Genomic DNA, 21689 nt, shown 5'->3' with positions numbered 1-21689 from the left:
TCTGAAATGGAAATGGACAGTTTATCTGACAAGGAGGTATCACAGTAAACTACAGAAAAGAGACAAATATTGTAAAGCCAGATTTATTCTAAAGTGAGCATGTGTACCCGAGCAGATGTGCTAGGATTCCCTGGGAGAATGTAGTCACCATACTGCTCAGACAATTTCTGAGCAGTAAATTTCTGGTGATTGTCAAGCAAGGAGGTTGTCGATTGTCAGGTATGGAGGTCATGCTCTGATGACTTGGTGATGTACTTGAGATGCAGATAGATTTCAGCTAAATGGCTGAAGTCAAGGAATGTTCCATTTGTTCCAGTCAAGGAATCCAGTGTTGTGTTTAAGGGAGAAGAACAGTGTTATGTCTAAGGGAAAAGCTTTTTAATAAATTATTAATTACAATGAAAAACAGCTTACCAAAGGGAAAAGGTAACTTGCCCTTCAGTCTGTGATAAGTGCTGTATAATTCAACCACAACAAGCCTGATTACATCCTTTAAATGTGGGGCATACTGCTGCTTTTTAGTAGTACTTGAACTACACAGGTGCCTGAGTTGGGCCAGTGGAGGTGCTAATGAGTATTTTCATGCCAGGGACTCATCTTGAGTCCATGCCAACAAGACAGTTGGTTACACATTAGTGGGATAATAAAAGTTGGATTGCCATCATGTACACTCCTGGCAGACAGTAATCACACAGCTCATCCTGTGTATCACAGCACCTCCTGACAGGCATTGCTGAGGGGCTAATTACTGTCATGATATGCAAGTAACACCTCCCAGAAAACTCACATCAGTGAGATACTCTAGAGAATAAGCTGAATGCTAGGACCTACACATGAAGCAACTAATTGATACCTTTTAAATCCAGCAACTTTGCATTTTTATTTAAAAAACTAACAAGAAAATATGATCAGTGTGTTCCTGTCTATTAAATGCTCTGTCATCTTCACTCTCTGTGACATCAGAGAGGACATTGTCTCACTGCATTCAAACTGTACCTCAGTATGAGTTATAAATCCATGAATTGTATTACATGGGGTACAGAGGATATCTTGCTTACACACTATTCTTCAGCAGGGAGGTGTGACATTACCTTTCTGACAGTATCTCAGGCAGACTTGGAGGCAACTCATTTTCTGGTCTGTTACCAAAATTTCACTACCCTTTTTTGAACAACATGCCTTTGTTGGAGGTACCTTTTATTGTTTTACTCATAGAAGCCAGTTGTGTTTCACTTGAGTAGTTCTTAAGGGCATAGTTCTATTGACAGGTGACACTTCATACAGGCATTTTGGTCTGTATCTGGTTGTTGTGGTCTGGCTGAAAGACACATCTCAGGATTTTTAATTCAGCTTGGTGTCTTGACTGCAGCATGAACTTACTGAAGTGAACTTATTTCTCCTCTGCTCTGATGAGACCCTAACTCGAGTACTGCATCCAGACCTGGAACCCCCAGCATAAGAAGGACATGGACTTGTTGGAGAGGAGGCCCACAGAGAGGTCAGAGGTCTTGGGCACCTCTTTTAGGAAGAAAGGCTGAGACAGTTAGGGTTGTTCAGCCTGAAGAAGGCTCTGGGGAGACCTTCTTGTGACCTTTCAGTATTTAAAGTGGACTTACAAGAGACATGGGACAGGCTTCTTCTGGAGTTCAGCTTCTTTGTAAACAGATGAATCCCACAAATTTAACTGAGAAAAGACTAATGGGGTTATACTGCTACACTCTGAACCACCTCCTACCCTGTGTTATAGTCATCTGTATCATAACTGAAATAAGACAACTAATTTCCTCTGGTGACCTGTTTCTGCACATAGATAAATACAAATCAAATTTCCTCTTGGTTCCAAGATGCTGACAGGTAGGGGATAATTACTGTAGCAACAATTCCTTATAATCTTTTGATAGGACTCCAGAACCCTGAGGGTTATGGAAGGCAGGCAATAGGCATCACAGGTGCCTTGATTTAATGGAAGCAGCCAGAGGGGAAAACTACTGCCAGTGCTGACTCCAGGCAATGTCAGCTGCTGTTAATTGCCTTGCTCCCAGACAATTGTCTGAGTGCAACTGAGCTGCCTGATTAAAATATTTTACTGCCCCACCTTCTAAACAGTAATTGTTTTCCACTCTCATTTCTGGAGCACTGATGAATAGGTTGTACTGGCTGCATCCTGCACTGCTGCTACCACGTGCAGCAGGTATGTGTCCTGTGGAAGTGAGGCCCTCGGGGTGGGGGGTGGGAGTGTTGCTAATGAAAGAGGTTTGGGCAATTCTGCATAAATCTAGAAGGCTTTTTTTACCTTTAAGCATTGTTTAGTGATAGCAGTTGTAGGAAGCATTACGTGAATGTGCCTCAAGAAGAGTTCATGACTTGTGAGTTGTCTAATGTTCTGTAAACTAGGCAGCATTCTCAATCTAAAGTGCTTACACTTTGGACTAAGACAGGCAAAATGTCAATTTTTCATTTGCCAAATGAGAAATTTTTGGCAAATTAAGGCAAGAGACATGAACATGTGTCTTGGGCAAGCTAAAAGTGCCACAAGTCTACCCCTAGGCGCAACCCTACTGCCCATGAGGCACATAAGCCAGGAGATTTATATAAAGTGCTGTATCCTGAGCATGAAGAAGACAGATGATCAGAAAGGGAAAGTGGGGATGGTTTGGTTCTGGACATGTTTCTGAGCCTGCTTTTTCAGAAAAAGGGATAGGAGTCTTAGTTGATGCTTCCAACTGCATCAAGCACCATTACTTTTCTCCCCTAGCAATATTCCTCTTTGGAAGTGTTGGGTTGTTTTTCAGTTGTTTCCAGTGCTTGTTTTTGTCTATACAAATGAAATTATAAGCTATCTGATGGACCTAATTTGGACTTTACAAATGCATGAGGCTGAATGTAGCTGTTAGGACATTAGACATTTTAATGAGTAGTTGTAACATCCCAAGAAGTAGAGATAAGAAGAAAATGTACAAGCTGCTACCAAAATAATATTAACAAAGTTGTTCTATGGAGAAGAGTAAGGAAGGCAGAAACAACAGAGCATATACCATGTCTGAGAAATATTACCTTATTTCATGGTTATAACATGCTATTCAGATAATTATATTTAAATACTCCTTTTAGGTAAGTCCACATGGAACATGTGCTCCCATATAAAGTTAATAAAGTGAGAGATCAAAGCTGAAGGGATCATAAAGTGGGGATAGTTATTTTGTCAGAGGAAACTGAGAAAATTTCTTTACCCATATATAAGGGTAATAAGCATGGCTGCTGAACTTCAAAGGGATTGATTATGCACATGAAAGCAAATATTAACAATACTACTGTGTCTTCAATGCACACTGGTTTAAGACAGCACATGGTTGTTTTCAATGGGTTTATCACTGCAGGAAAAATAGGCCAGTTGTCATATGTATCTCATAAATGCACTTCCCTGGCCTTAAACAGAGTAACTAAACCCCATACAGTATATAATGCAAGTAGCATATGAAATTACTTTCTCCTACCCAAAAGAAACTTAAAGAGTTTCCTAAAGCAAGATGAGGAGCTTCAGTGAATAGCAAATAATGGATCCTCCCTCTTTTTCCTATTCCCATTTCATAAGTTAGAACTGTTTAGGGTTTTGCAGTGTGATTGATGGAACCTGACTAACAGAAGCAGCAGCAAATTTACCAGTCCCTACAGTAACATTCTATTTTGTAAGGAGAAATGAAGGGTCTATTACCACCATAATATGGGATGAGTGAATCCCAGATCATTTTAAAATAACTCACATTTTGCTGGAAATTCAAAGCATAACAATGAGAAGTATTTTGACACTTGAAAAATCTATGTGCTTGTTTAGTTACTGTCAATATGCTATTCTGCTGACCCGGTTTTTCTTGTGTTTTCAATTCTTCAGCCATGGACTCTAGATCAGCCCAAATGGATTAAAATGAAGACTGCAGCTGACTGTGATGTGTTTATGCTGGTATATTCCTGCCCCAATCTTGCTATGAATATAGTACCTTATTAAATATTTGTAGAAATGTGATGTTATTGTGTTGGGGGGGGGGGGGGGGTTTGATCAGGTGGTTTTCTTTTTGGGGGATTAGGTTATGAATTACCTGTCTTTGGCTATGTAACATGTCTAGGGAAAGTAAATCTTTCAGATGTTCCTTACAGCATTTCATTAAGGCTGAGACCCAGAACACTGCACAAGAAAATCCAAAGTGCGAAGAGAAACTTCAGCAGCTCTTGGGCATTTTACCTACTGATTCTTCTTCCTTGGCACTAATTCATTCCACCTCTGGCTAAAACATAGGTTCTTATAAGCCCCCTTCTCCCCCAGATTTCCTGACTACCTGCCTTGTTGCCCAAAATTATATTTTCATCAATTGCTATGAATGAGATATAGGAAGTTTTCTGATATGGGAATGCTGGAAGAACCTTTTAATTGCCAGATATGCATTCTGCTGCTGGATGAGGGCACTTAATATTTTATCAAGACATAAGAACCACCGTACAATAAGTGGTGGGTATAAAGGATGAGGACTAAGTCTTCCCTGGGTTTTACCTTTTTCTTGGTTTGCAGGCAATTAGGTATTGGTTTTATCTGAGGCAGAATTTAAATTACCGAGAGGGGGTTGGTTTGTGACGGTGTTTTAGTAACAGTCATTTTGTTTTATGTGTGAGTAATGCAATAACAGAACCCATTGGGCTGAGAAATCAGAATTTACATTCTGACAGAATTTTTAATTCTTCTATAATTTCTTTCTCATATTGAACAAAACAAGAACAAATTATCAAAAATTCCGGACAAAACCCCAGACTGTCAAAATATCCAGTAGATGTCTTTATGGAACTTCATATATAGCTCAACTTTATAGCTCAACTTCATTCTGACTGTTCCCCTATAAATTAGATCACTGGGCTGGGCTACATTTCACTGCATTTCCTCCCCCTCACTGAGCCACTGCTGTTCCTGCACATGGGAGATGAAGTCTGGTAAGAGAGCTTGATCTGCTGGTTGAGGGATAGTGTTCTTCACCTTGGTTCTTTGACAAGAACCAAGGTGTAGAAGCTTAAGCATGGAGATCTGGGCTGAAATGTCCTTTTTTTTTCCCACTGAAAATAAAATTGGCCAAATTAACAGCTTGTCTAATATTGAAGAAGCTGTATTTCATACTGAGAAAATGCTTTATTAGGAAATTAACTAACAAGTGACAAACATGCCTAGTTCTTGTTTTCAAATTCACATAGAAATTCCTCAATTTTGAAGCTGGTGCTTGCTGTGAGAGAGGTGAAGAGTGGTGAAGGTGAAAAGGAAGACAAGTGATATAAGTTTTTGGTTGACTTTGAATCCTGCTTGTAGTGAATTTCTATTGGCCTAAAGCCAGCAAACACAGAAGTCCTGTAAAGCCTTAGGTGAGTTGTAAGGTCTTGAGTAAGTGTTTTCCCTGTAGGGTTTGAACATTACATTGAAGCAAGGTCATCCATAAAGTACTCAGCATGCAATAGTTGTTCCTTATGTAGCAGACCTTTTGTGTATATTTCTGTACACCCATTTCTGAAAACATGATTCTAATTTAGATAAAGGGATTTAAGAGGCCACTGTAGAGCCGATGTTCTTGTTTTCAGTTCAGATTGCAAAGATAATAATAATCAAGAGTGTTAGACAGAGCTAGACTGCAAACAAGACAGAAACAAGAAATAACTCCTACTACTCTATAACATCCAGTGAATGCCTAAACTGTTTCCCAAATGAAATAGCCAATTCCAAGCATGAATACCAAAATTATAATCTGAATATTTGTTTTGAATAGGAAATTCTAAAAAGAACTAAACTAGTTCACACTAGCAATGTGGGGGTAGAAAGTGATCTGTTTATGGTGTCCCAGTATAAGGAAAAGACAACTACCAAAAAAGAAGGGCTTTTTGAGGAATACAGGTTTATAAACTAGATACAAATACATTTAGTTTGAGAGCAGTTATTATACTAAACATCAGGGAACAAAGCTCTGTAATAGCTTCTACTTCAAAAGACAATGAACCTCAAATTTATTTTCATTTGGACACAGATTTCTGAATTGAATATAATGAAAAGGGGGTTATTCTAATAAATTACAGGCCCAGTACAGTTTTATATTGTATTTTCCACACTGTGGCAATCATTATTTCTTTGAGTACAGCAGATTTTTTTTTTGTCCTGGAAGAAGAAGGATATTAGGATAAAATCATAAAATAAAGTTCTACAGATTTGAATTAGAATTGTCAAGCAAGTTCGTGAGGGTCTGTGCACTGATCCAACCTTTAATCCTCAAATGTCTCCTGCTGTAAGACTAGGATGATGATAATCATATGCTTCAAAAGGATACCAAGGATTAACTCAATTAAAGATATTTATTTAGTGGAGGTTACATAAATGCTGAAAAATATTCTCTGTCTAGGAAAACTCATTTTGGTTTTTCTCCATCCATCTAATCTGAAAAAATTGTTGCTTCATTTTGTAGTAAGATGCATGACTGTAAAGATATGCCTGGTACACACAGTAAAACTCTGAGAAGTAATCTCATCTGGCACAATATTGTAGAAAAAATGTGATGCAATTTTAGTATTGTGCCACTACCATACAACAAAAGATTACTCAGTTATTGAACAGGAGAGGTAAATTAGAGGCTCTGTCCCTGCCAGGGTTACACTTACTTTTTCAATATTTTTTCATCTGTTGAATTTGATTGTCCTCATAAAGCAACTAAATTCTTTGTTTATCTAATATGCTGTATTGCACTGCATTACAGAATGTTGCATTCTGTTTTCTTCGCCTGACCTGTGCTTGTATTCAGCTTTGAAATGGTAAGTAGTACCAAATGCTTCACTGGAGTCCTAATTATAAAATGTAACAGTGGACATATTATAGAAAACCAGGAATGTTAGAATTGAAATGGGGAACTCTTAGGCTAAATAAATGCTTGACCTTTACCAAACCAAGGTGTGGACTAAAACTGAGTCTGATCCCTGACCTGCCATTGCAGTTTAGACCACTGAAACAGAAAATTCTATGACACCCATTCAGTGTGGCTTGGCAGTGCCATTTTGAAGAGTAGCTCAAGTTTAGACTACCTGTGGATCACATATGCCTTTGTAGGACTTTAACTGTCCACACCAAACTTGGAAATCAGTTCAGAATGAAAAACTTAAATGCCAAGTGCTTTCACACAACTTCTAGATCACACTGAAGAAATGGAAAGTATGAAGCAAGATGGCTACTATTTCATCCTTTTCCCCTCTGTATTTCTTTCAGGACTGGCTGAGCTCTTGACCATTCAGACTCTCCCTTGAGGACAGATGTACCTGTGAAGCCAGCAAAGAAACACCACTTTGGTTGAGCTTCCTATGAAGTCTCTTGCAACAACAATGATGCTACCTAGGGATCTTGTTTATAAAAATCCTAACACCTTTTTCTTAGCTGTGAACATACAACATTTCTTGCTCTACAGTAAGCTCTGAATACTGTAATTTTCCATTTATCTATCAATCTATCCTGCAGGTTTAATGTTACAGGTGGAAGTGTAGGAAAAACAGCGGATTGTAAAAGAAGTTCTAAAACTGCCCGCACAGCTGTAGGCTGATCATGATAGGCAAGGGCAAACTATTTGACTGAAGCTGTTTTCCCTCTACTGGAGAAAATTTGAGATATGTAACCCTAAAATTTATCTGAATCCTTAAACAGTTTGTTGTTTGTTGCCTTTTGGGTCGTGACAATAGTTCTAGAGGTCAAGTCTTCACCTACAGCTATTTCCTTTCTAGCCCTCAAACAGGCAGCAATGTAAATCTCCTGTCATTCAGCTATTGCAGTTTATGCTGATTTATTTCCCTGTATGCACTAGGGTTGGTGTGACTCTGGCCCCTTCTATTGACCAGCACGGCCTACCAGGTTGTCAGGAAGCAGCTGAGGCAATGTTCCCTCTTCTCTAAGCTAATCACATTGAAGATACACTAGAGTGGACATGTCCTCTTAAATGGAGAAACAGCTATACTTTTGTTTTAAAATTTGCCTGGTCCAAATATAACAAAATGCTTACCTGTGTCATGCCTAGGGGGTTTATTCTAAATTACACTGATCACGTAAACCTTTGAAGAAATAGGTTAGTCCATCCAGGTTTAAAGAATACATGGAAGAGACAAGAAAAGACCTATTACATACCTCATATGAAAAGATTACTTCTTGTATGATAGAATGTTATCATGGGTTGGGTTGGAAGGGACCTTTAAAGATCATCTAGTCCCAACCACCCTACCATAGGCAGGGACATCTTTCACCGGATTGTGTTTCTCAAAGCCCTGCCCAGCCTGGACAACCCATATTATCATCCTCATTGTGAAAAAAAGAAAAAAAAAAAAAAGAAATTTATATCCAATATAAATCTACCTTCTTTCAGTTTAAAAGCATTACCCATTTTTCTGTCACTACAGACCCAAGTGAAAAGTCTCCATCTGTCTGCCTTATAGTCACTTTAAAGTCAACATCTCAGCTTCACTCTCTTTGGAGTCTCCTCTCTTCTCCTTTCAGAAATGTCTTTTGCAGGGTGGATATGGACTACAAAAGGATTCCTTCATCTTTGTTACAAACCCTGCTCACTGCATTTTCCCCTTGATTTCTGACCCATTTATTTCTCTTCTCTAATGTGGAGGTCTCTTCCTACATCTGTGAAGCCTCATGTTTCTCTGTTGCTATGAAAGGAGCAATACAGGAAGAGACATTAACATATTAGATCCTGTTTAAAATAAGATTTAAAGGGATATTGCTGCCCTTCACTTTCTGTGTCTTCCAGATAGATCTTTTAAGTGGATTTCATTTCCATTAATGCATTCCCTAGCTACAAATTGAAAATCATTATGTAGTTTAAAACATGTGCTTATCCTCTTTGTATTTCTCTTCATCATTCATCTGTATTAGTTTTTAACTTTATTCAGTATTTTGCTTGCATAAGAGGTGATCTGGCTTCCTGCTCCCTAGTTTTGCCCTGGATCTAAAGGAAGAAATTTCTAAACCCTTCTGTAATACTGAAGCCAGTCCAGGACTGGTAGAACATGTGAACATAGACAAGAAGTATCAAAGGATATAGCCTGGGGCAGCATGAAGTCTGATTGGGATTGATTGGAGCCCTTGAAAAGTGCCCAAGTTATTTACCTGAAATGATCTTTTTGTCATGAGCTGCAAGAGAAATTCATAAAATAATTTAAAACTTACTGTGTGAAATGTTATTATACCTCATGACAGCAGCAAAGGTGCCCTTGAGACCTTCTCATTGCCCCTCTGTTTTAAAAAGTCAACTCTATATGTTGGTAGAGAAATAAAGTCAAAACTTTTCTGAGCTATACTATTGTAAAATATTCTGCAGTAAGATATCATTTTGACTTGACCTATTTTAAACTGAAGAGCTCAGGTGTGCCATTCCATTTGGACTACTAATTACTCAAAGAAAGCTTAGCAACCAGTGAAAGAGGGAAAAAAAATGCAGATCAGAAGTATTGAAATCTATGTGAATTTTAATGAAAAATTATAACAAGATAATAAATTCTATAGTAACTCTACAAATCTCTCAAAGGTTTGAACTAAGCAAACAAGGACTCTTTTCAGGACTTAATAGAAATGTCCCAATTTATATATAAAATGAGATTTGGCACAATTGTCCCTGAATTATCTTTCTGGATCGGTAGTTCTGTGTTCTCACACAGCTAAAATACCTTATCTTTCTAAACGTGAAAATGAGCAACTTATAAAATACACTGTTAACTTGCACACATATTCTTCCAGCTTTAAAAATTAGCCATTACTTTTTGCTGAAAATACTGAAAACTGCAAAATACCCCATGAAAAATGACTGAAAATATAGCTGTTATAACAGCTAGTGGAAGAATGTTAAGGTTATTTTTTTTTTATCACGATCATGTGTATCTCCCTTTCCCAAAGCTCATATGCATTTCTCCCTGTTCAGTGCAGAAGGTAAAATCAAGAAGGACTGAAAAGGAGTGCTAGAAAACCGCATATACAGAGAACAAATAGATTATTATTATGGACAGAAAAACTCTTTGTTATTCATCTGGCAGCCAAAGTCCCTGGAAGAGGGGGTTGGCCTGAGCAACAAGCCACTTATTAGGTAAGAGAAGGTGGCAGAGCTTCCTGGGAGTTCTCAGAGCCATAGCAGAGGCACCTCGGAGGTGTCTGATGTGTTATGTTGGGCTCAGGTCCCTAAGTACATCATTATCATTATCATTCAAATCTCTTCAGGAAAAAAAATAAAGATGTCTTAGTTTTTATCATTCTTTCTCCTTAATTTCTCCCTTACCCATCATCCTCCACTACATGATAAATTTGGAAAGGTCACAGTAGTAATGACTTTAAGGTAAGTGTGTATATTCTTTTGAGCATCACTTCTCAAGATCCTTGGGGAAAATGACAGGGTCACCTGTTTTTTAAAAGTGCAATGATATTAATACAAGAAGACAGACACTAGAAATCAAATCAAATCAGGGACTTATATTCATATTTAATATATCCCTTTCCTCACACTGTCCCGCCTTATTTTGCTCAGAGGCACTTTCTGACACCAAAAATAGCACATTACTGATCACATGGTGTGAGTGGAACTTTTATCCAATTGTAATATGCAATAGAGTATTAGATGTGCTAGCCTGAGTTTCAGTAGTCCAGGGAGGCTTAGGTGCACTATCTAAGCAACAAAAAATGTGAAATAAATTAGTGTAAAGCTCATGAGCTGCATGGGAGCAAGGCTATTTTGCTTCAGCGAAGATTGTGACTTGTAATCTCATCTGCAGTTTTCAAACAATTGGTTCTCTAGATCTATAAGTGATACAGGTTTAAACTTGACTTAGATTTGGCTGTCAGTAGCAATGCAGGAAATTTCTATTTTCTCTGCGTGCCATCTTCAAATTTTGTGAAATGAGTGGAGATTCACTCAATCTCATTGTGATTTTATCCATAACCACACCTTCCTGAACACTCATTATTAGTATCTTGACTTCGTTATCAGTAAAAAATGAATTTCTGGTATGTAAAACAAGGTTAACCTCTGAAGCTGCCACAACATTAGGCTATCCAGCTAATAATCTCTGTTTCTTAGTGCAGTGTGTCCTCATGCACAGTTATACCAGCCAGAAAGCACTTCCGTGTTGGAGTTCCTGTGCTGTTTTGTGGAACACACAACACCAGGATTCTCCCAGTGATCATCTCCTCAGCAGCAAACCCATGGCTACAGACAAACTCCTTATCTCCTGAGTGAATGCTAAATACTTGCTTGCATGTAACATGTGAAAGAGCAGGTTTCTGTCAGCACCACCCTGCTGAAAGGAAGGTAGTCAGAGGTGTCATTAAAAATCTGTTTGGGGTGACTGCATGGGTGAAAGTTTGAACAGTGGGAACTTGACAGGGATGTGTGATGGGAATAAAAGACACTGAGAGAGGTAGGAGAAGATGAAACAAAATCTGCACAGCTACATTAACTAATAATTATAAAGGACTGATGCACTGAAAGTGTAAGCATGCTGACCTTGCCCAGCTACCTGGCTGTGTGCTGTCTTTTTGGGACCTGACCCTTGGAGAAGCTGCCCCAGGCACAAACACTCATATTGTCATAAAGAGAGAACAGGGAAAATGGGATTTCCTCTACTGTCTCCTCCAGCTTCACCCCAGCATCATTTGGTCTCAGAAAATTTAGTGCTTTAGTTTTGTCCATGAATCTTGATGTCTGCCTGGCATGTTATCAGCCCAGTAACACTCCAGCTTAAACGTGCATCTTTCTCCTCCTGGAGGACAGCACAGGAAGGAGGACAGTAGCATACCTCATGCCATTCCATCTGAGGGAATTCCTGCAGCTGGAAAAAAATTCTCTATTTTCCTCAATGATTTACCATCTCAGGTCAGTGCAGTAGTCAAAGCCAAAGACAAAACTCTTTCTCTAGATTTCCAGGACCATGAAAGTGACTCAGGGACTGCTTCAGAGTTAATTTAAAGATGAGCTCTGTAGGATGAGTTTTAAAGCTGACTCAGAGGCTGATGGTTCCACAATACTCTGCAGAGATTTATGACAGCTGGAAGCTAAAACCACAACTGCAGTCAACCATTTTCCAATCTTTGGGGCATTTCCCAGAGCAAAAAGACTAATACATAGAGAGCTAATAATTATGCTATATGTTCTGTTTATTTTTAAGGTGCAGGAGAAAATACCATACTGTGGTATCTCACATCTGCAAACAGGGAACTGTGAAAAATGCAGGCCAGATAATTTCTGTGTCGGGAGGCACCAGTCTTCCGTGACAATTCTCAGCTAAGCACGAAGAGAGGAAAGCTGAGTGCCAGGAAGATTAACAACTTCTTCTCCTGAGGTGCTGTGTTAAATTTACAAGAAAGTGTGAGAACAGCTACAGAGGTGCCAAGAGCACCAATGACGCATTGTATGGGGATGCTACTATTGTTCCTGTTCTGAAAGCAGGAGGAACAAAGGGATGGGTTCCACCTTCTTGAGTGAAGCACATTGCTCAGTGTAAATTAAAACCAATTATTTTCACTGCTAATACACAGTGGACTATCAGAGGAGAGCTGCAGGTTAATGTTGCACATTAGCTATAATTTTGGTTTGATTGGGAAAAAGTATCTATCCCAAATTTGACCAAGTGCCTCCCTTTCAGGGTTGCTCATGACATCTTCATGTGCAAAGACAATGCCAAAATGTAGCTGCTATCAATGTTATAACCTGCTCCAGTGATCACAGCACTATCAGATTATCTCTCAGTCAAGGACCTCAGTCAAGTTGTTCAGAGAATAAAGAAGCAAGACAGATGCTGCTGTTAAGAAGTTTTCATAAGAATCATAAAAGATAAGGGGAGAAAGTTACTGTTTTTCTTCAGCATTAACACTTTTCAAATGGAATATTTTATTTGCTTCAGTATCAGCTGAAACTAGACTTTGGAAATTAAGCCCTGGTCTTGGGGAAGGCAATAGAACTTTCTTCTGATTTCAAGGAGGTTTCAAATCTTGCTTGAGATTTCCCCTCGAATTCCAAGAGTAAATTCTTTTGTTGTTTAAGAAATTTAGCTTAGATGAAGCAGGCCAAGTATGATCTCAGGCTGTAGCAAAACTTGAATATATTTGGCTGTTATATTTAACTCTTCCCTTGTCTCAGTTCCATTATAATATATTGCTGCTGTTGATAAATACTAAGGATGGGCTCCAGCATACACTGAGCGAGAAAAGATAAAGGGTGTTTCTTTTCTTTGTAATAATATAATTGACATAATAAAGAAAGAAAACTGAGAACAACCTCTAACATAATCTAATAAAAAGAGTTTTCACAAACTATGCATATTTTTGCAGATTTCCTACTGCAAAACACTTTCAAAATTTCCAGATCTGCCATTATCAAACTTTAGAGTCAGAATTGTCAACACAGAAACATTAGAAGGTTCACTTTGGAGTACTGACAATGACATTTACAGGATAAGGGACCTGAACTGTATATAGGTGATTTAGAATATGCCTTGGTGCTCATGAGACAAAATTCATTATGTATTTTGGCATGTTGCTGAACTGTGAATTTAACAGTAAGGTTGTAGATGTCCACAAAAACAATAACTGCAATGATATTTTGTTTCAAAGGGATCTATCATGATAATGGTATTTACAAATGGTCTCCTTTATTTTGTTTTCAAGGTCATGAAATCCCTTTGTTTCCTTGTCCATTTTTCCCTCCACTCCTCAACCTCACCAAATGTTTGAGTATTCTTGTAAATGCTTTTGGCAACTAACTCTGAAGGATACAAATTAATACCCAGTGTGCCCTCAGAAGAATACAAGTAATTTCAGTAAGAAAACATTTTAACGTATTTCTTTTCTTCCTATCTAGCAATATGTTGTTGTTTGCAAACACTTCCACTCCAAGACTCCAGTAGTATTGTTTAGACAAGCTTTCAATCTCCTTGAAAATATATCTATAAGACTGGTAGTCACAATGGTCAAGAATGTCTGATAGACCCTGAAGAAAATACAAGTTAAAAATAATGCATGTCTTACCTGCTTATTCATAAGTATGTAGATAATGGGGTTGCAAACAGTGCTGCTTTTTGCTAGGATGGAAGGTATGATGCTTGTAATTGGAGTCACAGCGCCCGGTTTTCCAAATGTTGCAAGTAATGCTATAACCCCATATGGAATCCAGCACACCAGATAACAGATAACTGTAGTGATCACCATGAACAGGACGTGGTATTCTCTTTTGCGGGCAGCATTCTTGTGGATTTTTCCAACCTAAGGAAAGGTTTAAAAAGAGATAAAATTTAACAAGCGCAGCTGTTGGATTGACTGCATGAGCAAACTGGGACTATTGATCTTGGATCAGCAATAGCAATCAACACTGTAGTTCCAGAAGCAAAACAAACACAAACACAAAAGTGATTGAATGCAGTGAAGAGTTGTATCATCTCCATCAGGCACTAGGGAAGCTTTGCAGAGACCACACTGCATGCCAGCATAAACCAGAGTCCCAGTGGGGGTTGGAGCAAATGTAGAATGGTGTCAAAGCATCTAGTCCTCAACAGATGTTAAGTCATCTGCAGTTGCTTTTAAGGTATGGAATTTTGTGCAAATGTACCATGTTTTCATTCAATTTATGCTGGTACACAGAACTTGCTTGGAGGGAAGAAGCTTTACATAGCATATGTGAACCACCAGAAGTATTTTCTGTTAAGGGTGTGGAAATAGCAGAGCAACATTGGGACTGTACTTAGTATCTCTGTCCTTGGATCTTTTCAACACAAGATAAAGCCTCAGCTGGCCTGGCACAGTGTTAGCCATGGTCATACTTGGAGTGGGAGGCCAGAGAATCCTTGCTGAATCACTTGATGAAATTTTAAGTGGTAGGATTCATTCCTTCTAGACTATTTCTTCCAGGTACTTAACCCTTTTGGTAAAAGGGCTTCACTCCTCATAATGATCAGAAATAGGTTTTTGTGTTCTTAAAAAAAGTGTGTTGAATGCTGATTCATTGTTGTTCATTGGGGGTTTTTTTCAGGGAAATAGAGTAGAATTGGCAAGACAGGAAAAGCAGATGTAAATGAGCAATTTCAAGGTGATGGTACAAGAGTATATTTTATAACTATGAATTTGCTAGCAGTTACAGTGTGTAGGCAATTCTGCTGTGGAAGTATTTATAATCTGTGCTTCAAAATTTGTTCTCCTTTAACCTGTTCTGGATTGAAGCATCATGCCCTTTGGGAGTCTAGATCTCTAAAATAAAACTTTTACATTAATATAACAGCCAACTTTTAAGCCTTGGTGCAAATACTGAGTGCAATGCAGCTGAGTGCATTGGTGGCAATAGTGAGGAATGCTCATTCCCTAAAAATCAAAAGCAAACTCTGCTAGGAGGTTAATTTTGAAGACTCTCCGCTGACTCTGGATGGAAACTCAGCTCACTGTCCTCCTGAGGTTATTCCTCAGCTTTACCACAGTGTGTGTTTAGCAAACCCAGATGTGCCAGCAGGACTTCAGGGACTATTCAAATGTTTGAACTATATTGATTGAGCCTTGTACTCAGCCAAATCTAATTTATGTCCACTTTAAGGTCTTTTTGCCTCTTGAATGCAGCATTTGAGAGTAAATTGCACCCAGGGGAATTAAGCCTATGTAAAACTGCAAACACAAATAAGCAAAAAAGCTGCTCTGTGTAATTGAACACATCCAAACTTTACTTAATCAAATAATAATAATAATAATTATAATAAAAGTTTTAAATCAATAGATCTAAACTGATGCAGGTAAATGAATAGAGCACAGTTTAAGGTGGAAGCCACCAACCATCCAAGTCAAATGTCATTTTCTGTTGCCTGACACATACCTTGTGCATGCCAAGGAAATAGACCTTTTTCTACCTCTTTGTAGTGTGGGTCTTTTTGTATAATGTATGTGTTTATGTATCAGATTGTGAGTTAAACACATACATAGTGACCCTATAAGGCAAAGTAGTATGGTTACAGTGTCCTTTTAGATCATTATGACTCTAGGCTTCTAGAGTGCTTGGTTCTATCTGGAGTTTCAGTGGAAATGTTCCTGTAAATGAAGCACAAATTAACTTTGCCTGCCCAAAACTACTAAGAATTTTTCCTGACTGTTCTTAATGATTTTCCACAAAAAGGCAATAACAAAATAAAATCTGTCCTTTCTGAGAAGATTTGGACTACCTTTTTTATAAGACTGCAACCTGGTTTTTTGTAATTACTTCAGCTTGAAAAAAAGACTAATAACAGAGAATGGTCCAATCCTGTTGCTTATTTTAACTAAAGTTTTCATGACTAATGGGAAATTTCTCTGACTGATGAATCTAGGATCCCATGTAAGCTGCAGCTATGCTACAGATTAAATATTAACCAAAGAATGCAAATCCCCAGTTAGCCATGGCATCCACAGCTGAAGATCTTCAATAAACACAGAAGAATCAGGCAACACATTTTTGCTCTGAGTTTAAATATGTGTCTAGAAGAGTTTTCAAGAATTTACCATCTGCACAGACAAAATAGAGACCAGAAATGAAGGAAAGATGTCTAAAAGTAGAGTGGCTATGGATGTGATTTTGGCATGTATCCTTCCACTTTTACATCTTTAGGTCATTTCCATAGGAAGGGAAGTTTTGAAATCATGTACCATATTTGTCATCACACTCTTGGTTTTGTTGTCTCTGTAGTTTTGCAGCCCACCTTTAGAAGGTGTTACCTTAAAAATTTGTCTGTTTTATAGGTACTGGAAGGCATCCAGCAAAATATAACTCCAGTTCATGTAACCTACAGAAAGATTACACTTCTGCAGGTGAAATAGCAGCAGAAGTTTTAACATTAAAATAATTCTATTTGTTATTTTAAAATTACTGGACAATTTAAAGCAATTTCTACTCTGCATTTTCAGTAGTCAAATGGAAATGACTCCCTGGATATCCAACTGGTAGAAGAGCATCAGATAGTGATGACAAATAATAGATTCAAACAATGATCTAGAAAAGCTGAGCTTATAAATGTGAACATACAGGGTGTATATAATATGAATTTAAAATACTTAGAAGATCTAAACCACATTTTAAAGTGGGACAAGAAATTCTGGCCCATTGGGATCAGATTTTATTTATGTAGGATTTGCTGTAAATTCAGCTATTTTCTCTAGGACAAATATAATCTGCCAAATTTAGCAGCATAAAAGTTGGGAAACCACTATAGTTAATGAAAAGAAGACTGGGGAATTGGTTGTTGAGGGATTTTTAATGAGGAAATTGTGTTTCTCCCCTACTTTCATCCCCGGAAGTAGCAGAAATGTTTTGGTTTTTCAGAACTCAGCTGGAGGCAGTGACAGGGAAGTTTGTCTAATCTCAGGCACTGAGTGCAACAGTGGCACAATTAGCTCTGGTCTGGATTTGCCCTGCAGCCATGCTGCATCTCACATATATCCAACACTTTCTTCAAGTCAATTTGACACAAAAAATACCACCACTAGATCACTAGGGCAGCATGCTGAGTACATACATTAGATGTGACAGGCCACAGAGCGTGGGAGAAGCCAGGGTAGTGAGGAGGTTGGAATGGTAGACGTGTCCTCAGAAGGAGACCAAGTGACACATTGATTGGTTGACCTCAAAAGCTGCATCAACAGCTGATAAGATGTAGCAGATACATTACTCACCAAGTGATGGGCTGCATTACTACTCCATGTTTTGGAAAAGAGCATAGAAAATTTCAACAGCACTGGTGAAATTCTGGAGAGGTCATAAACCAAAGACAAGGGGACCTTACAATGTGGATATGGAGTTTTTGCTGTAACTGTGGAGATTTTTAGGTTAGAGATTAAAGAAAGATTCAAAGTATCTGTTGTGACATGTACCCTGCAAGGACAGAGGAAAGCCTTTAAACTGGATGCAGGCAAAAGTGTGGGCCTGTCACAACAAGGACCCACAGAAAATGTATGACCTAGAGGAAACTTGACTTTCTCTAGGGAGAACAAGTCTGTCTTTTCCTTGAAGAGAAAAGACAATGGGTCTGTCCTTGCAGCAAACAAGTAAACCTTCCAAATACATAAACACTGTTGTACAGTGGTATGGGAGATAATAATAGGACTGTAGGTCACAGGAAATTATTTTAAGGTAACAGGTTCTGGTTACCCAATTTAGGCATTATGGCTGTCAGTCCAGACCTCGTCACTGTCCAAATCAATGGGTTCAGTCAGCCTGTTCCTGGAGGCAGCAGCCATTTGGCAACCACAGCTGAGTCCATGGGTTTTCGTCAGGCCAAACACTGGAGCTTTCCAGCCCAGACAAAAGAAGACAGCAGCTACATGCCTCTGGTCAGGGATTTACTGCTTTAAATATATTCTTCAGGCATCAAATAGCTTCATATGGAGAAGAGCCCTGAGCAGTGCCTTAGCCAAGGGGACAGCCTGCCCCTTTCTGTGCTCCAGAGCCAAAAGTTTCACACACTGCAACCCCTTGCTCAGCTCTCTCTGGATTTATCTGTGTATGACTTATGGGAATCCTGGTAGCCCTTCCTCTATTCAGAAGAAGGCACAGGTGCCAGGGAAGATCTGAATGGTTGTGCATTGAGATTGTGAGGCAACTGCAAGGCCCACAGTGCCAGAGGCACATATCCAGTCAGTCCATCATATTCCCATCACCCATGGACAAGATGGAGTTTTTTTATATATGTAAAGCTAGGGAGCTGGGCCAAAGTTAGTTGTTAAGAAGGGGAATCTTCAATTATGAAGATCTGAATTTGGAATTCCCCTGTGTTTTCTTTTTCACATTTACCCTAGTCTCTTCTCCTTACTTAATGTGGCTATGTGCCTTTTCTCATAAAGCATTTCCTTCATATTTTAACTTCACCCATTTTAAGCTGTGAACATCTTTAAAAGTTACTAAGACTGTATGGCACCCCATCCATCTAACCACTAGAGAGAATATGCACTACCCAGATCCATTTCAAGCAAGGGACATATATATCTTAGAAATCAGAGATCCTGTTTCTATGTTTTGTCCTTCAAGTCACTTTCTCTTTCTCCAGCTATTTATTAAGACAGAAAATAGTATCAGTTACTATACTCTGTGTATCTAAATAGTGGATTCTGTAAACATCCTTTATGTATGTCACTCTAAACAAGCAATATGGAAACAGGGCACAAAGTGCTTTTTTTTCATCACGGCTAATACATTATTCCTGGATCTGTATTTGTGCATCTTACACTCATATAACCATGTTTACTTCAGAACTGCACAGTGAAGAAAAGGCTATTTATGAGCAGCAGTGTTTGTTGCCACTAGCATCTTTCAGTATCAGCTATAAGTACTTGTTTTGACATGATCAAGTATTCGACAGGACTACCAAAACCACACATAAGTAAAATATTCATAACCATCTGAGGGAAGTTTGCCAATCTTTGAACATTTAGTCTGCTATGGATTCTTGAAATGAACAGAAGGCATCTAGACATTTTATGCAAAAGCTGCAGTAGAGGAAAAAGCTGGAAAAAGATCATTTTTCTTCTACCATGAACCAGTCAAGGCTACAGAAAGAAAAGAAAATCAGACATGGCCTCTGTTTATTGGTATGAATAAAACTCTACTAAACCTTGCAGTCAAACTAAGCAGTGACTGAAATGTCAGTTGTGATGAGCTTTCTCCTCTCCCATCTCTGTGGATTCTGTCCTTGGGCAAAATAAGGAAAAAAGGAGGGAAAAATGAAGCATGTAAGGCTCTATATAGCTGTAGGAAACATCTATCTACCAAGTAATCTATTTCTCAGTGTGAGGTACCCCTGATCCAGTACTGTACTGATTAATAAAAAGGGAGCTTAAATACTTTGTTGTTTAAAATAGGCAGTCCTGGAAAAAGAGGGTTCACTGGCTTAAAAAGTAAATGCTTCCTTTGTTAGTAGTTTGGTGGCTCAGTTTAAAATGAGTGAACACTGAAGAGATGTATTGTCCTGTGGAAATGGAGAGTGAACAGAAACATCTGTTTTGGGTCATCTTAGAATTCAATGGGCCTTGACTCTACAAAGCATTTACACTTATATATTCAGTGAGAAAACTGAGATTTAAACATGCACATGAGCATTTTGCTCAGCTGGGGCCACATAATGAGGTAATAGCAACAAATACAGAAGGCAGAGCCATAAAACCACCCAAGGGGCCATATAGCTAATTACTTTATGTCATTGTTAAATGTAGGAATTTAAGTCCACAGGAAGGATATTTTATCAGCTGAAGACTGGTTTTATTGTAAATTTTTGTTATTGAAATGGGAATTAGCTGCCTCAGTGCCTCAAGGTGAAGCGATGCTTTAAATACAAAATTCATGGCTTTGTACATTGCCCTTAAAGCATAACTGCTATTGATGCTAAAATCAGTCAAGTTATATTGTGGACTTAAGGAACACTATAATCCTCTTAGATGCAGGATTTTTTTTTCTACAGCTAAAGGGCTTTTAGCAGCAATTTGACTAACACAGTGAACACATTCCCATATATTAAACAAGGAGCTCATGGTGTCGCTCTCATCATTGATAATTCATGTTTTATCCTGACCTTCTTTATTCATTGTGTACTTTCTAGCATCAGATTGCATAAGATTAAAGGTATATATGCTCACTATCATTTGGGTTGCACTAACAGTTTGGTTTTAGAAAGAGAAGTCCATTAGATACTCTTACAAGGAACATCAAAGTCCAAATCCTGCCCTTGCACAGGGCAGCTCAAATAATCTCACCATATGACTGACAGCATTGTCCAAACACTAAGTTTTGGAAATTCAACAAGTCCAAGTGCCAGGTGCTGCACATGGGTTGGGGAAATCCAAAAAATTACTACAGACTGGGAAAATCCTTGAGATCATCCCTGTAAAAAACAAATTCAGGATTCTCATGGATGAAAATCTGGATGTAAGATGGCAATGTGCACTCTCAGCCCAGAAAGCCCAAATACATCCTGGGCTGCATCACAAGAGGACTGGACAGCAGTTGGGGAAGGTGATTTTCCTCCTTTAATCTGCCCTCATAAGAGCCCATCTGGAGTGCTGCATCCAGTCCTGGAGTCCCTAGTACAAGGAAGATGTGAACTTGTATTATAACATTCCTACATGTGCTGCTGCTCTGCAGCTATTATAAAGGTGGAAGGTGCTGAAATTTCTTTCAGAAAATCAAGGCAGTAATTTAGTTTAACATTCCTTTTCTTGAAAAGCTTGCCAACAAATTAGATTTTTAACCAATAATTTAATAACCATCTTCTGGTTTGGGTTAGGGTTTTTGTTGTTGTTGTTTTAAAAACATTTGTGATGGCTTTGACTGACTGAACAGCCCAACTGACAATAAAAGAAAGGAAAAATGAAAAGAAAATTAAAGCTGACTTTGATGTATTTTGCATTGAAGAATTTCTGAAGCAGGAAAAGAAAATGTCGGACCTTATATCCTTCTTGGTTTCTGTGTTCTTTCTTCCAGAGACAGCAAAATGTAGAGTGTATATATGCAACATCACTAATAAAGTTGAACTCTTCAACAGCAGATGAACTGACAGGTGTAAAATTTCTTTCCAGGTTTCTTTCTAGGCTACTTTATGCTAAACAAAAATATGCTACCACCTACATAGAAAATGGACTGCACACTTTCCTGCACCTAGGATTAAAA

General features: G+C 38.5%; 1 protein-coding gene and 1 long non-coding RNA gene across 2 annotated transcripts in view; one reads left to right on the top strand and one right to left on the bottom strand.

Moving 5' to 3' along the window:
* The window catches only part of LOC146768763 (pinopsin-like), a 78557-nt gene that overhangs the window by 12217 nt on the left and 44651 nt on the right, over nucleotides 1–21689 (bottom strand). The window contains exon 3 of the mRNA XM_085583319.1: nucleotides 14060–14293. Within this exon, the coding sequence (XP_085439445.1) occupies nucleotides 14060–14293 (234 nt within the window). The remainder of the gene's footprint in view (nucleotides 1–14059; nucleotides 14294–21689) is intronic.
* Nucleotides 164–15299, top strand: LOC146768764 (uncharacterized). Its single transcript, XR_014956267.1, has 2 exons — nucleotides 164–6822; nucleotides 7271–15299. It is a non-coding gene; the product is annotated as an uncharacterized LOC146768764 (long non-coding RNA).

The sequence above is a fragment of the Lonchura striata genome, chromosome 1, assembly GCF_050655825.1.
Source record: "Lonchura striata isolate lonStrDom1 chromosome 1, ASM5065582v1, whole genome shotgun sequence".
Classification (NCBI taxonomy): Eukaryota; Metazoa; Chordata; class Aves; order Passeriformes; family Estrildidae; genus Lonchura; species Lonchura striata.
Note: the sequence above shows the minus strand (reverse complement) of the source record. Positions and strands in the feature narration are given on the sequence as shown.